Source organism: Kwoniella mangroviensis, assembly GCF_000507465.2.
Source record: "Kwoniella mangroviensis CBS 8507 chromosome 1 map unlocalized Ctg01, whole genome shotgun sequence".
Classification (NCBI taxonomy): Eukaryota; Fungi; Basidiomycota; class Tremellomycetes; order Tremellales; family Cryptococcaceae; genus Kwoniella; species Kwoniella mangrovensis.
This window is the reverse complement of record NW_027062533.1, coordinates 68,742-84,364: the sequence shown is the minus strand read 5'-3', so window position 1 is coordinate 84,364 and position 15,623 is coordinate 68,742. Positions and strand designations below refer to the sequence as shown.

Genomic DNA, 15,623 nt, shown 5'->3' with positions numbered 1-15,623 from the left:
AGTGATAACAAGGCAGTAAGAGTATGGATTCTAGCTCTTTGACATGTTGATTCGGAAGCCAACTTCCTATATAAACAAGAGACTGCAGAGGAACAAAGCTCTCGATCTACCATGGCCCCAAGAAATCATACTTCCGAATTCCAATCGATAATCTCAGAAAGACTTTCATCCCTACCACCTTCGACTAGATCAAAATCACCTTCGAGGATAAATGACTCGGCTCGAAAGGGCAAAGGCAAAGGTAAAGAGAAGGATGGGGTGGAGGACGAGGAAGAGTTCTTGAAAGAGGCTTATCGTATAGTGATTTGGATCTTTCGTGTATATCGTCATGCGTACTGATACTGACATGGAAATACGTGTTTATCTAAATTAGCACCGACATCTAACTTCCCTCTCTCATCTCTTATCATCAGTCCGTAAGCCGTATCTATCGACTATCGAACCACCACCATTATCCCGACGAGCACATAACCACAATCATGATGGAGGAGGGGATGAGATGAACGAGTGGAAAAAATGGGAGAAAGTGAAATACCTTACGGACAGGGAGAGGGATGAGATTGACTTGAGAGCGAGGATGATCTTGAGGAGATGCAAAGAGAGAGTAGGGGTTCTGGAGCTTGATGAACAAAGTGGGTCAAATGAAGGCACAAATGGATCTTCTTGTAGATCGTTCAAGCTCGGAGCTGAGTGGATATGTACTAATTCCTATGCTTCTTATCCAGCTCGTAAATCCAAAACAACTTCATCCGCTATATCGTCCACCAAATCTACTGTGCTCTCCTTCCTCCCGTCTCTTCTCCCTCTCGACTCCTCCTCTTCCTCGTCAACCTTTCAGCCTCTGATCAACGCCCATCGAGCATCAGTCTTGTGGACCTTAAACGATTTTCTCGCCAAACTCACCTCGACAATCAGTGATCTACAAGAAGAACGATTCAAGCGTAAACAGGAAAGAATGAAATCACTCGGTTCAAATGCCACCTTGGAAGCCAGCCAACTTAACACTTCTAAAGGAAATAGGAAGATACCTGATGGTGTAATAGTAGGAGTGGATGATCCTGCTTTCTCTACATCATCATTAGATCCTCACCTGGCAGCATCAGGTATAGGTATAACTGATTCATCAACAAAACAATCGGAGTTGACAGAAAGTCAAATCCAACAATTTGAAAATGAGAATAATATCTTATTAGAAAACATGTCCTCGACATTATCAACAGTCTTATCGGCAGAAAGCAGTTTATTGGAAATTAGTAAATTACAAAATGAATTGATCCAACATCTTACTCAACAGACTGAGATGATCGATCAACTTTATTCCGAAGCGATAGACTCGGTTGGATCGATGGACAAAGCGAACGAACAATTAAAGAAAGCTAGAGATACGAATAAGGAATCGAGGGTGTTCTTGTTGGTCTTTCTGATAGGGTCTAGTTTGGCGTTGTTGTTTTTGGATTGGTATGCTGCGTAGATCGCAATCCATATTGAGGAGTATGGTGGGTAGGGAATTGGAAAGTATCTCGAAGGGATGTTGAATGCGAATGACCTCATGTTAGGACGGAGAAAACGAGGTGTACGGTATTGCACTCCGTTGAGGTGATTTAGACGCAGCTCGAACGTATGATGCACTTTGTCACTTGTATATCAGCGTAGATACATTCACGTGTCATGCATTTTATACTATACTAATCTATATACAACTATTTACTTGCTCAAACCATCGTGATCTTTCGTAATCTGCTCGGCACTCGCTTTTCTTTTCGACTTTGATTGTACGATTATCACTCCATCTCTAAACTGGATTTGATTGTTTCCCACCGTGATGAGGGTCGACTTACGCAAATACATAGAAATTTTTCCCATTCTTCTTATCTTCCAATTTGACCTTTGCCGATCCACCTTGGGGAATAGTATGTAAAGCTCCATCAGCACATACCAACCTTTCATTCCCACTGTCCAATCCCTCTACCTTCCTTTGATCATTTGTGGGTATCCATTCGAACGAGTCACATCTAAATACTTCCACCACAGGTTCACCTTTACCTTTATTCTCCAGTCCGAAACTTCTCAGTTCGTCTTCCTCAGAAAGAGTAAGGTTCACATGATTCCCATTCGAATAAGCTTGACCAACCACTTCGAAAGCCCTCTTCGCCAATTTATCCTTTCTATCTTCGGGCTGAGCTTGGGAGATGAAACGATCTCTCAAAGGTCGAATTATCGTGATGTATAAATACCCCTGATATTCGTGTTGATTTGAAGAGGTCAAAGGTGAGATGACGAATTGAGGTTCTAACCTATCTACTGTAGAGGTAGTAAGGAAGTACGAGAATGGACCTTTAATCGTGATTTCTCTTTGTGATGGTTGAGTGGTGTTCTTGATGGTATATGGTAAACCCCAATCTCCCTTTCTTGGATCCCACTGTTCGACTCCTAGGTTGGATTGCGACTGTAAGGTGACACTGGCATAAAATAACTTTGAAGCATTTTGTTGAGCTGCAATTTTGAATCTCTCCGTTCCTGGATGACTCTCTCGTAGTTTCTCTGAATCTTCTAATATAGCTGCGTGTAAAGAGGTTGATAATACAACATGAGAGCAAAGTTGCTCAACAGCACCAGTTGGAGAAGACAGTGTGGTCTGAGTGATAGGTAGGTATACTGGAAGGGTCTTGGCCAGGTAGGAGAAGAGGGATAAGAGACTGTAGAGGGTTTCTTCGGAGTGAGAAGGGGAAGGTAGAGTTTCAATTAGGGTTTGATGTGATTGGAGGGGTGAGGGCGTCAATGCAGGAGGAAAGAGTGATGAGTATAGGGCGTTTGCCTAGTCGAATGTCAGTTATAAGAATGGTAAGTGAAAAAGAAGCGAGAAACTGGTGATGTGAATTTAGACTCACTGTACCATGAGGAAACAAGATCACTTCCCATCTGACTTGTCCATCACTAACACCTTCACCTTCCATGAATTCATGAAACGTGCCATCTCCACCTACGATACCTACTCTCACTGTACCTTCGTTCTGAGAAGAAAGTAGCATCTTCTTACCGATATTCCCTGCGTCTCCTGGGGAGGTGGTTGTGTAGATCTGATGGGATATCGAAAGATGCTCGAGGATAGGGACGATCGTTTGGCTGACGACTAAGAAGCCTCATGACTTAGCTTTGTTGCCTTATTCATTAGGTCGAGATATACAGAGATACTCAGATGCTCACATTCAACTCCTTTACCGTGTCCTGATACGGGGTTGACTATGAGATGAAGCGTTTCTTGCGTGATTGACATGGTGACTGATGATTCAGCTGAATTTCCGCCGATGAGAGATGGGTGATGAGCAGGTGGACCTCTGTGAGATATCTCCCCTCCTTATACCTTGCTTTCTCTGCATACCGATACCGTCGGCCATATGGAGGATGCTTGATCATCATCCCCATGCCATGATTGAAGCTTCGTCGAAGCATCACCTCATCCCAATCCCATCCACCGTGAGACCGAAACAATTAAAGTGTCAACAGCGTGGGGCCCCTCAGGTTCTTCACCGGAGAATGAGACAATCTCCGCATTCTAATCTGGTGAGCAGTACGCGCTTTGACTTTGTGACCTCGTCTCGAAAAACATCATGTTATTCCTTCTGTCGAAATCACATCTCTTCCTTGTGCAGACGATTCAGCCCATTTTGATAACATCCATACCTCATCTGCAGAGATACTCACCTCTCTCCGTCATACGGATAAGCCCAAAATGGGCAAAAGTCGTATCGAAGAGGTGACCTGCGCGATATGTTACGATCCTTTATTCACCAAGAGAGACGATCTGGATGATCCCGTTCCGATCGCTACTTGTGACTGTGGTGAGTAGAGTAGAGTGGCTTTCACTTTCCTGAGCATCTGAATGAATGTGCTTATGGGTAATATTTCAGGTCACGTATTCCATGAACCATGTATATTAGAATGGTTCCACACTCAATCCGAACAATATCTCGCTGGAGCAAGAGACCAGGGTCTAGATGGACGATATGGATCACCAAGCCTTTCAGACGCACCTGCAGAATGTCCAACATGTCGAACGGAGTGTTTTGCCGACCCAGAAACGGGTCAACCTTCGATTCATCGATTGTTCATCGATTTTGGCGTGAATGAGCATAGTAATATGGGTTCATCACCTCCACCTTCCTCTCAATCGTCAAAGTACTTCAGTAAAAAAGGCAAAGAGGTGTTGGGATTGGCGCGAAGAGCTAAAGGAATCAGAGAAGAGGTGAAAGGGTTGAATGCAGAAAGTGAAGATGATGAGATGGAGGGTATGATCAGGAGAGGCGAGGGGTTGACAGAGGATTTGGTAGGGATAAAGGTACTTGATACGGTGCAGGTGAGTAATGACGACTTGAAAGTCAATAGTCCTATCCTCATCTTGTGCCTGTACAAATCATGATATTTGAAGTGTTGCACTAACTTCCTCGCTCGACTTTCAGACCTACATTGACAACCTCACCAAAGAAATCAAAAACCTTCGACACACCTTACAAACCAACCCTCTGATCCCCAACCTCAGAGCTAAACTGGCTGAAAAGGAAACCGAACTTACCAATCTCCATCGTCAGAGTAGACTAAACATCCAAAGGGAAACGAAGAGAGTGAAAGAGGAGGAACAAGCTAGATGTGAGAGGAGGGTTCAGAAAGCTGTGGAAGAGCGTGATATCTTCCAGAGAGAGTATGAGAGAGAGAAAGTGCAGAGAAAAGCTGGGATAAGAGCGATGGAAGAGAGGGAGAATGATTTGAAGCGAAAGTTGGAAGAAGCGACCGAGTGAGTCAACATATCCAAAACCTCGCATCAGCTACAACGCTCCTGGAGTCGAGCTGATTTCGAGGGCTTCCTATATTAACGTAGACAACTCAAGAAAGAGACAGAAACAAGGCGATTCAAAGAAACGACCCTGCAGGAGAGGAACAAGCAGCTTAAAATGTTCCAGAAAAAGGTGAGCATGTTGATATATAAGAAACACGCAGGCCTAACACCATGTGTTCCTTCTAGGTGGAAGATCGTAAGGAACTCAAATCTCGAATCGCATCATTAGAAGCTGAGAATGCCCAACTCCGATCTTCCATGTTGGACAACACGATGATTTCTGACGTTGAAGGTGATGGGAATGACGAGCGAGTTGGCGGCGATGAAAGTGTTCAGGAAATATCAAGATCGCACATTCCGTCTTTCTTAAAAAACGTATCTCGACCTGGGCCATCCACGTCAAAATATAATCGAATCAAGACGGAGGACGAGGATTCTCTTCAGGTGGATATGCCATCATTCTACGATGACTCATTACGATCACCCAGTAAACTCCTACCATCTCGAACTACAATGAAGGATCTTGAAGCTGCTGAACTCGATCTTGATGACGATTCCGAGGATAGTCCAAGTAAACATACTCGACAGAAACAAAAGCAACAACAGCAAAGACAAAGGATGCATCCCACCGCTAGGACCATTGCGGTTGATTTTGGTGGAGAGAGAAGAAGATCAAGTTCGAGTAAATACTTTCCTGGAAATGAAGATGAAGATGATGAGAAAGAGAATCATACTACAAATACAAGAAGAGGTTCAAATGGGACTAGGGATAGGGATGAACCGAGTCCACTCAAGAGAAGTAAGACGAATCCATTTATGACTACCAAAGCTTCCAACGAGAAGAGAAAGGAATTACCATCAGTTGGAAAGATGAGTAGTAGCAAAAATACCGGTAATGGGATCAGTAAGGTGAATCAGGTATCAAAGGACGCTTCGATCATTGACTTGGCGACCAGTTCACCTGAATCTTCACCTAGACCTCGACGACGATCTGCCATGACTGTAGTGAAGAGAAAGGAGAATCAGAGGAGTGTGGTAGATATGCTTGAATTAGCGGATGGTCAGGGTAGACCTAAGAAGGGGGTGGTCAGTGGTCAAAAAGTTAGGAGGATGGTTTGACGGGGCTTACATCGTTTCGAGGTGAAATATGGAGATGGAACGTTGTATATAGGTACAAGTGTTGATGATAATATCTTTGTGTAGTCACTTGGATCCGAGATTTCTAGGTCAATTGTTCTGTAGTATAGATAAAAGATTGTATATAGATGTTTCGTCTGTTGACAAGCTATGGTTTGTATATTTAGGTATCAAAGAGTTGTAGTACTGTTTGATGTATGTTTGTGCATGATACGTGGTAACGGAACACCGAAGATAAGGTACGAATCGATTACGGGTCCTCTATAATAGCGTTGTTGGGACGGTGGTATCCAAGAGCAAGATTTCACATCCTCACTGGGATATTTTGTTCTCGGATATCGATCACTGAGCGACCATCGACAAGGCCAAACAGGGTGAAACCCTAATCCGTCCTGTCGAAGCTCAGGTCCACAAGAGAGTAACAGGAAAGAGAAAAGATATATAAACCATCTATCCATGCTCGAATTTTTCTTTCCTTCCTCATCAGCTGTGCTGCTCAATTCCACTCTCAACCAAATAAATCTTTAGACATCTTTCTTTCCACTATCTCTGTCGAGTACCTGGTGTCTTCGACGAGAATCTATTGTATCTTTAATTCCACCTTTCAACCCTATCCATCGTTATACGAAAACTTTTTTTCTTTTTGTTTTTCTTGAGGGAATCACTCGCTTGGACTTTGTTGTTTCGGACCTACGACCTACAATCACTCATTCTATTGAATATTGATTATTCTACCCAAATTTGACAAAATGCTCTTCAACCAACTTTTGACTGTACTCCCTCTTCTCCTGCTCGTCTCTGCCAGACCTCAACCGAATCGAATTAAGAGACAAGGTGGACAATGTCCTTCATTCGCTTTACAAGATTATGCGTGAGTGTCTAGTTAATTCTTAGAAGGTTCCTTTACTTCATTATTTAGTATTTTATTTCACTCGAGAAAACTGGGGTGACGAGCTGATTGTACTTCATTCTAAAGCGATTTCCAAATTTCCGATGGAGTAGCTGGAGATGCAGCTGCAGAAGCCAATGCGATCTTCGTAGATCCATTTGATGGATGTGATCTTTCGACTGTTGATGCGACCAGTTTAGATAACATGTCAACTATGAGGGAGGTAAGTGCATCTTCTATGGTTCACCGTTAGACGAAGAAGCTGACAACGAAACTCGATTGAATTTTGTCATTTTTCACTCGGTAGGCCGCAGAAGATGCCGAAACAGAATTGTTCAATCCTCAAATCGACGCTGCCACTGGGGCTGAAGCTGATGCGTTACAAGTGGGTAAAATCAAGAACAAGTATGTTTGTCTCACTCCTTCATCTCCTTTCGTTGTTTGCATCGTGATTCGGAATGGGGCTGATCTTTATAATATATAAACAGGGTGCTCAAGTTGACTGCTTTTAGTCAAGTACTGAATATCAAGATTGCCCAAGGTGATGATGCGAGCTCTACTAAACTTGATGAAGAGTCGGTAAGTAAGGATTGTCTGTTTAGTAAAATTCCTGATCAGACAGCTGATATGGGGATGATTCACGATCTCTAGACCAAGTTAGATAAGAACATCGCCACTGACGAAGCTTCCGCTGGAGAGACTTCACAAGCTGCCGTAGGAGGAGGTGGAGCTGCGAATAACGCTGCCGTCGCTGCTGCTGATGATACCGAGTCGACTTCTTCGTCCTCAGCTAGCGGATCTACTTGCACTTGCGCAAATTAATCAGTCCCTCGGATCTCGAGCCATCAAATGATGTGGTAGCCGAATGCCTTCCAGTCAGTATTCTGTAGTGATCGTAGTTAGATAGTCAATGCATGTGAGATTCTACCCCTCATCAGACGGAAAGCTATTCTCATTTTCATTCTCCGCGATTAGAGTTAATTCACGTGTGAGGAGGTCTAAATTACCTCTTTGCAGCAGTAAAAAAACAACTCGTCTCGTTCCTGAATCCGGAACGAGCATGATCTTATTGTTCTTTTTGATTTGTCCCTGATATCAGATTACCCATCCATCTTCATCTCGTGCTCCTCTCTTGCAGTAACTTACGAGTGTTACTTCTGAGACGAGACAGAGGTCAATTCAAGAACAATAAGAACATGAATCGCACTTTGTTCGGTCTGACCGTGTAAGATCGAAGACAAAAACCGAGGATGAGGATGATCAAGTAAAGTCATCACACCAGTTCTTTATTGTTCTTTCGATCATACTGACCAGAGCAGAACAATAAGAACAAGCTTGGCTGTCTGTTGTCGACATGCGTTTCATCAAACAATAAAGAAAAAAAATGCCTATCGTCTTGCTTGACAAGGTAACGAACATTTCGTCTTCTCTTGTCCCGTCCTAAGATGCGCCATCTTCAGCATGACCTACCTTCTCCTGCCGCCTCACCCAACGTCGGCACACGATGTACCTCGTTCGCCTTCCCCTTCGCCCTCGCCGATATTCCCAACTGCACAAAACCAGGGAAAGCTGGAAGATCCGCTAGAGCCACCATTGCCCAATCTGGAATATCCATTCATCAAAGATGGGTTAGAAGTCTTTTTCGACATTCAACACCAGGAGGAGGAGGAGGAGGAGGAGGAAGAGAATAGCACTTCGGATTTGGATTTCGGTTTCGGTCTCGGAGGTCGTCATGGAAGGTACGTTAGTAAAAACTTGGTTACATGTAACGATGAAACACTTCTGAATGTCTATTGTTCTCTCGGTTTCGATGGTGAATGTTGACGTCTGTCCTGTTTGTGTTTACAAAAAATCATAGTGGTCGCGATGATCAAGAAGACAAACATGAAGAATTGATTATTGTTGATGATCAATCTGATTTATCAATTCCCACAATCACCCAAATCGACGCACAGGCCATCGACACCCCATCCTCATCTTACATCGATATCCTCCCTCCCCCTCCGCTTGCAGACACACATCCCACACACTATCACAACCACTATCACAACCACAACCACAACCACAACCACAACCACAAGCACAAGCACGAGCACGAGTCATCAGCTCACATCCACAGCCCTGTACCAATTCCTCTACCTCTGTTCCTCAGAGCACACAGCACACGACTAAGTGCAAGCTTCATCAACTTATTCTCACCATCGTCGCTCGGATCACACTCACGCAATACCAGTCTCATCGGTCTGAAAGTTCAGTCTAATCTCAGGCCTAGACTCAAACGGACGCAATCATCACCTTTACCTTTGCCCGCTATGTCGTTCAAAACTCCCGAGGGTCAGTCGTCCTTTGATTTTGGTGATCATAACGTCAATATCTCACCTTGGAAGGAACTGCGCAGAGCATTATCGCTGGGATCCAACTCCAGTAGTAGGAATAGCACCGGAAGTAAAAGATCCATCATCAGGTCGTCAAGACAATTGAAGGGCGCAACGCCCTCTTCGCCCATCACTACCGCCGCTAGTCATATGCTTACGGGTAGTAGTAAAGGAGATCATCACAGATGGCGATTATCGGACAAGGATATATCCGAAATAAGAGGAGTCTTCGGATCACTGGATGATGTTGATGTTTCGAATGAGGTTGACATCGAAGAGGAATGGCACAATAACATGGTAGTCTGGAAGGAGGGTGAAAGTGATTCCCTCAATAGCACGAGTAATAACGGCAAGAGCAAAAGTAACAGCAGCAGCAGTTATAGGGAGGATGTCCCTAGTGGACCAAGCTCACCTTGTGACACGGATCGTTTCTCATTCACCTTCACAAGCTCATCATTCCCTTTCCCAAATCCACCTAACAGAGAGGAACCATCGCATCTCGACTCCTCACCAACCGACCCTGGTTTCCCCTTTCACTCAACCAATCAAACTCTTACACACCCACAAACGCGAAATCCTTCTACAAACGAAAAGGAGGATGAGGATGGCAGGATAACCCCTATATCGATTGTCTCAACTTCATCCCAACCTGCTTATTGTCCTCCCTCACCTGTTTTGACACCTTCACCTCATCCCTCCTTCTCAAATTCTCCTATCCTTACCACTCCCGCTGAACAACCTTCCCTTGCACCTGAGTCCTTGACATTGGGGCAATCAGAGCAAGAACAAGACAAGCGCGAGATCGATATACACACACCCAAGATTGATCAACACACGGAAAAACAAATTGGCTTTCGATCCTCATCCTCAGACTCTCCGCTCACGCCGTTGATACCGAGAAACATCACCCCTCCTTCAAGCTCCACTCCTCCATTGTCTTTCCCATCACGACTCATTACGACGTCAACAACTGTACCCACCTCTACAGTTGATGATAACACCAATAACGATAACGCGGATCAGTCTGATACCCTTTCGAAGAGAACAATAAGCGAAAGCAACGATTTGACACTACAACCTCCTATTGTCCTTTCTACGCGCGACGACAACGTTTCAGACGACAAGGACGAGGTCAACGATTCAATGCCGTTTGTTGAGCATCAGCTACAAGGTAGGGAAAGGGATTGGGCATCCTACGATAATCAAGGTACGTTATACTCACCTCTACTCTCTCTCTCTCTCTCTGTGTGTTCCTTCGCCATCTCCCTTTCATCTCACTCTGTTTCCCCTTGCACTACCGCGCTTCCCTTCTCCTACCTTTACCACCTTTGCCGATTGACTATCCGCTGATACATTCACCACACCATACCATCCCAATTCAACAGACGCACTTGACCCTCATCCTTCACAGTCGGTATCCTCTAAGACTATACCGTATCAACATCACAAGGCTCAACCTTCTGTCCCTTACTCCACACGGACCATCTCTACCACCATTTCGGGTGGGCATACCCCCCGTTACAGTGGAATTGACCCGCTCGATACTTTATCGCCACCACCATCCTACGGTAATTTCTCCAACTCATCTAGCAGTTCGAGGAGGAACTCGAAATATACCGCATTCTCCGGGTCCAGCGGAAGTTCAATCCATTCCTATTCTACCACAGATTCTTCATCTTACCGAGCTCACAACCAACAGCAGCATTGGCAATTCGGAGGTCAACCTGATATCTCTACTGTATTCGAAGAAGAAAACAGTGTTGATTTCGGTGAACAATCTCAACTCGATCAAGTCCAAGCAAAGAAAGATCAGTACGAGTTTGGCATCAAGAACACCGAACCGAATCAACAACGATTCAAAACCTTGAACAGCCAATCTTCATCTAACACATTAGTGAATCGACCACCTACCAAAGGATATTTCTCAAGGGAAAGATCGGGTACTATCAATTCACAGGCTGGAACAATCACATCTAATCATTCCGGTAAATCGACAAATAGTAAAGGTGCACCTCATCCCTTTGCCAACGCCGTCGTAAGACCAACTTCACCGATCATACCTACTAGTAGATCCCATAATAACTTCTTGTCACCGCAACATCCAAAGAGATCGGAGTCACTCCAGCATTCGTCACTAATTGGCTCGAGATCGTCACCCAACCTAGCTGAACAATACAAGATGTCCCAACCTACCCATCAACTTGCTCTGGTATCGACGGAGGACGATAAAGATGATGAAGAGACTTGTCCAGTCTGTGTGGAAAGTCTAAGCTTCACATATAGATTACCAGGTGAAAAGCCTCATATCGTACCAGAGTGTGGACATGCATTACATGAGGTAAGTCAGCTTAATGTCGTTCCAGGATATTCCCCCAGCTGATTGATGAAATTAGGAATGTTTTGTCACTGTCTATGGAGATGTACCTTCTGAAGGATCAAAGAAGGTTCTTGGAGTTTGCGGTGTTTGTAGACAACCTATGAGGATGGCTGATGGAGCTACCAAGCGAGATAGTGAGTTCGCATAATTCGAATGATACCGCAATAACTGACACCAACTTGATATACAGAGCTTGCTGTATTGATAGGTCAACCTGGTCAAAACGGCACTCGAAAATCCTCCCAGTCTGCTCAATCAGCCCGATCAGTGGGTGGAAGAGGTCAGAACACATCGCCTACGCCCTCTGACCCCAGCGCGGATGATCCTGTTGAAAATGGGAACACTGGCTTATCTCGTTCGATGCACTCCGAGTCTTCTCAGCCGAAAGTCGTCGTTCCTTCGATATCGATCAGATCCGAGTTCCCCTCGATTGCCAAAGGGCACCGCAAAGGTAAACAAGTCATCACCGCTATGGTGACTGTAGAAGTCCCCTCTGCGGGTGATCGAGGTAAATACCCAACAAGCCTACGACCACCTGGAATGTCAAGATCTGTTTCAGCAGAAGATCAATTCTCACCGCAACTCCCACCTTCACCCCGATCAGCTTCTGACTCATCTGTCGTACCTTCCACCGCTTGTAGTGGACCTGTCTCCACTCCCGATCCTTTCGCTCACGTTGTAAACGATCTCAAACATCGAGTTGTGGATTACAAAACCTCAGGTCTTGACCAACTTGGTTCTTTACGGTTATTTGATCTTCTTTGCGTGAGGAAAGGTCAATTGATCAGAGAGTTCCACGTTTACCTTTTCCAAGAAGCACTGATCTGTGTGTCGGAAGAGAAGAGGTCCGGTTTTAGAGGTATCTTCTCATCTTCATCCTCAGTGAGAAGTGATCATTCTGGAGGTTCCCATCACGGTCGAGGTGTACTCAAGCTGAAGGGAAGGATATACGTTAGACACGTCAAGAAAGTTATAGATACATCCGTGCAAGGTGAATTGAGCTTGACGATCACTATGGAAGATGAATCCCTGGACTCTTTCATTCTCTGCTTCAAAGATAGGTCAAGTCATGAAACCTGGAAATCGACCATCAATCGTCTCTTGGAAGAAGTTAAAGGTGGTCAGGACAAAGCTGCCAGATTGATGGGGCCCTCTGGTCCTCGATCAGCCAATGCCCCTTCTTCTGCTGGTGGCTCGTCATACGGAATGGGTTTCGACATGATCTCACCTTCCACAGCAGGATATGCAGCTACCCCCTCTACCTCAACTTTCGCCCACAACGAACCTTCGCCCGGCGATTTAGCATTTGAACAACCACTTGGACCGATCCACACACCCGTCGATCTAGTTATTGTTCTTTCCCTTCCCACACCATCATCAAACAACAGTCAATTACCCCTGAAGGTAAAACTCATGAAGTCGTCTTTAACGTTCCTCCTTGCTTTGCTCGGTCCTAAAGATCGTATTTCATTGGTCACTTGCGAGATGGGCGTGAATGGCATAGTCCGTAAGACACCATTCCTCTCTCCTTGCCGATATGAGTCTCGAAAACGATTAGAAGCTTTTGTGGAGACTCTAGGTAGTGGACGAGATAGCAAGGATGACTTTGAAGTCCAAGTGGGCCGGGAAGAACGATACGACGTAGTCACAGCAGTCAACGTAGCCCTTGATGTGGTCCTACAACGAAAAGCCAAGAACCCCATTTCAGGTATGATCCTAGTCAGCGATACTTCTGACGTGATCAAACGAGCTCAAATGGATTTGGTCACTGCTCGACTCGACGCTGCGAATGTCCCAGTGCACGCATTGGGATATGGTCGATCCCACGATCCTTCACCTCTATGGATGATTTCGAACCATACTCACGGTACATACACTTTTGTCAAGGAATGGTATCATCTTCGACATTCCCTAGCTGGTGTAGTCGGTGGTCTCATGTCGATCGCAATGGATAATATGAAATTACATTTATCATGTCAAGAGAACGATTTCCACGTCACCAAAGTATCTGGTACGACCCAAGCTGTGGTTTCTAAGAATGGTAAAGATGTAAACATCGAATTGAGGGAACTGCGATATGGGGAAATTCGAGAAATCTTAGTGGAACTGGATCTAGAAGGTGATTCATCGTCCAACGAACAGAGATATCCAGGCGACGGATCGAGTGATTCTGGACTCATCGAAGGTCCAAGATCTGAAGGTAGTCAGCATGGATCATCGATACGTAAAGCACCGTCCTTCAATGTTGAGCGAGGTTTGGGACTAGACACGTTGTCAGTGGGAGATGCCAATGCTCTTAGGGATGTAGTATATGAAGATGCCCTGATAGATGAGGTACCGGTCGTAGAAGTGGACTGCTCGTTCCATGATCCAGGAGCTGGTCGATCTGTAGCTCGACTATCCCATCCTGTCTTATTGACCGTTGCGATCCTCCCTCCCAACGCACCTCCTTCTTCAACACCTGCTGATCCGATGATCATCAGACGAAGGATGGAACTGTTAGCTAGCGATATGATTACTCGTGCCCTGCTTATTGCATCAAGGAAGAATTTCACCCATGCGTCAAGGATATTACGGGAGACCAAAAGAATTATAGAAACAATAGTGGATGGATTGAGATCCCATATACATAGTAACAACAACGGGAGGAGTAAAAGGGAAGCTCAAACTATTTTCGCAATTGATGGATTAATAGGTACGATTCAGGATTTAGATGATTTGCTGGATGGGTTGGAAGAACATAAGGAATTGTTCGAAAGGGATCATAGGAATTATAGTGCTCAACAGGTAAGTCCAGTCATACGTAAACGACCAGAATTCAGTCTTCAAATGCTGATATAGATCTTTCTTTTAGGCTGGTGTACTTTGTGCTCAAAGAAGTTGGACGACGAGAACACCAACGGAACGAATTTATTGTACAAAAGAGATTGGGGAAATTATCAATCTGAGTGGAGAGTGGCAAGGGAGAAATTGATGGGTTTCAGTCTTATCGAATCATCCTGTCGAAAATAAAATGATTTGTATACACAAAAGTTATTGCAATTTTATAGATTATCATCATCATATCCTATTCATCATATCTTGGGTCTTGTTCTCGTTTGCTCTTTTCTTTGTATAGGGTTTTTGTCATCTTTTCCTATTGAGGTACTACTTGCTTCATATTCATAGAATGCCGTATTCGATCAAATGCTGAGAAGGAGTGCAAAGTGGAGAGTATGCAATAAACAGAATGATATTGGCTTCACAAGGATACTAGCAGATCTGATCACAAGCTCGACCCATCTATTGAAGAGATCTACTTCTCGGTCTTGGATCCATCAGTCGAGTTTTCTCTGTTGGACCCACCGGCAAACGATATCAGATGGGATTCGAGAAGGTCAAGTCTTGTAGGTACGTATTTAGCAGATTTGGGATGTAATCTGTTCGAGGATGAATTAGTGTTGATATCTCTTAAAGATTCTACTTGAACTTGAGCTTGAGACCCCACGTCGGACGTTGATTTTTCCTGCTTAGAAATTTGGCTCATGATGTAACTTGTTTAGATTTCTGAGGGCTAATTGTTGATCCCCAAACCGTGGAAGCTAGGATGAGCTCGTTTTGGTTAATTGGTCAGGTAAAGTAAGGTCAGGTGAGTACAACTCAATGAGATTCAACGAGTCCAGCCGATACTGTGAGGTTTGAATCGTCTTAAAGGGATATACTGTATATGATTACACTTTTAAAACTCAGATGTGCGGTCTTCCTAAAATCCCCTTTTGCCTTTTCGATAAATGTTCTAGGACTATCGTCTAATTATTACGAACAAGGGAGAAGTCAGATGAAGATCTTGGTGTCTTATCTCTGAACTAGGTACTGCGAGAAATAAAGGGCTATCGGCCTTCTTTTCAGCAGTCAGCATATATTCGATAAGGATATGTATTTTCTGTTTCGAACGTTGAAGTTCTGGTCAAATCATCCTGAATCTATATGATGTGCTCAGTTGCTTAGTTGAACAACGATGGAAGGAATAAGATG

The 15,623-nt window shown here is 44.4% G+C and overlaps 6 protein-coding genes across 6 annotated transcripts; 5 read left to right on the top strand and 1 right to left on the bottom strand.

Annotated features, from left to right (window-relative positions):
- Window positions 1-111: 111 nt before the first annotated feature.
- Window positions 112-1,471, top strand: I203_100029 (uncharacterized protein; the record flags this gene model as incomplete). The annotated part of the gene is made up of 3 exons (XM_019151495.1): window positions 112-300; window positions 374-632; window positions 726-1,471. 3 exons carry the CDS (start codon window positions 112-114, stop codon window positions 1,469-1,471), a joined length of 1,194 nt encoding a protein of 397 aa, XP_018999227.1.
- Window positions 1,472-1,834: 363 nt separating this feature from the next.
- Window positions 1,835-3,274, bottom strand: I203_100028 (uncharacterized protein; the record flags this gene model as incomplete). The annotated part of the gene is made up of 3 exons (XM_019151494.1): window positions 1,835-2,815; window positions 2,889-3,130; window positions 3,205-3,274. 3 exons carry the CDS (start codon window positions 3,272-3,274, stop codon window positions 1,835-1,837), a joined length of 1,293 nt encoding a protein of 430 aa, XP_018999226.1.
- Window positions 3,275-3,730: 456 nt separating this feature from the next.
- On the top strand, window positions 3,731-5,950 carry I203_100027 (uncharacterized protein; the record flags this gene model as incomplete). The annotated part of the gene is made up of 5 exons (XM_019151493.1): window positions 3,731-3,839; window positions 3,909-4,354; window positions 4,458-4,789; window positions 4,874-4,961; window positions 5,018-5,950. 5 exons carry the CDS (start codon window positions 3,731-3,733, stop codon window positions 5,948-5,950), a joined length of 1,908 nt encoding a protein of 635 aa, XP_018999225.1.
- Window positions 5,951-6,717: 767 nt separating this feature from the next.
- Window positions 6,718-7,679, top strand: I203_100026 (uncharacterized protein; the record flags this gene model as incomplete). Its single annotated transcript, XM_019151492.1, has 5 exons — window positions 6,718-6,839; window positions 6,945-7,080; window positions 7,165-7,262; window positions 7,346-7,436; window positions 7,509-7,679. 5 exons carry the CDS (start codon window positions 6,718-6,720, stop codon window positions 7,677-7,679), a joined length of 618 nt encoding a protein of 205 aa, XP_018999224.1.
- A 639-nt stretch (window positions 7,680-8,318) lies between these two features.
- On the top strand, window positions 8,319-8,681 carry I203_100025 (uncharacterized protein; the record flags this gene model as incomplete). The annotated part of the gene is made up of 1 exon (XM_019151491.1): window positions 8,319-8,681. One exon carries the CDS (start codon window positions 8,319-8,321, stop codon window positions 8,679-8,681), a length of 363 nt encoding a protein of 120 aa, XP_018999223.1.
- A 488-nt stretch (window positions 8,682-9,169) lies between these two features.
- Window positions 9,170-14,583, top strand: I203_100024 (uncharacterized protein; the record flags this gene model as incomplete). Its single annotated transcript, XM_019151490.1, has 5 exons — window positions 9,170-10,439; window positions 10,618-11,570; window positions 11,626-11,743; window positions 11,800-14,396; window positions 14,464-14,583. The coding sequence occupies 5 exons, from the start codon at window positions 9,170-9,172 to the stop codon at window positions 14,581-14,583; spliced, it is 5,058 nt and encodes a 1,685-aa protein (XP_018999222.1).
- Between the last annotated feature and the right edge of the window lie 1,040 nt (window positions 14,584-15,623).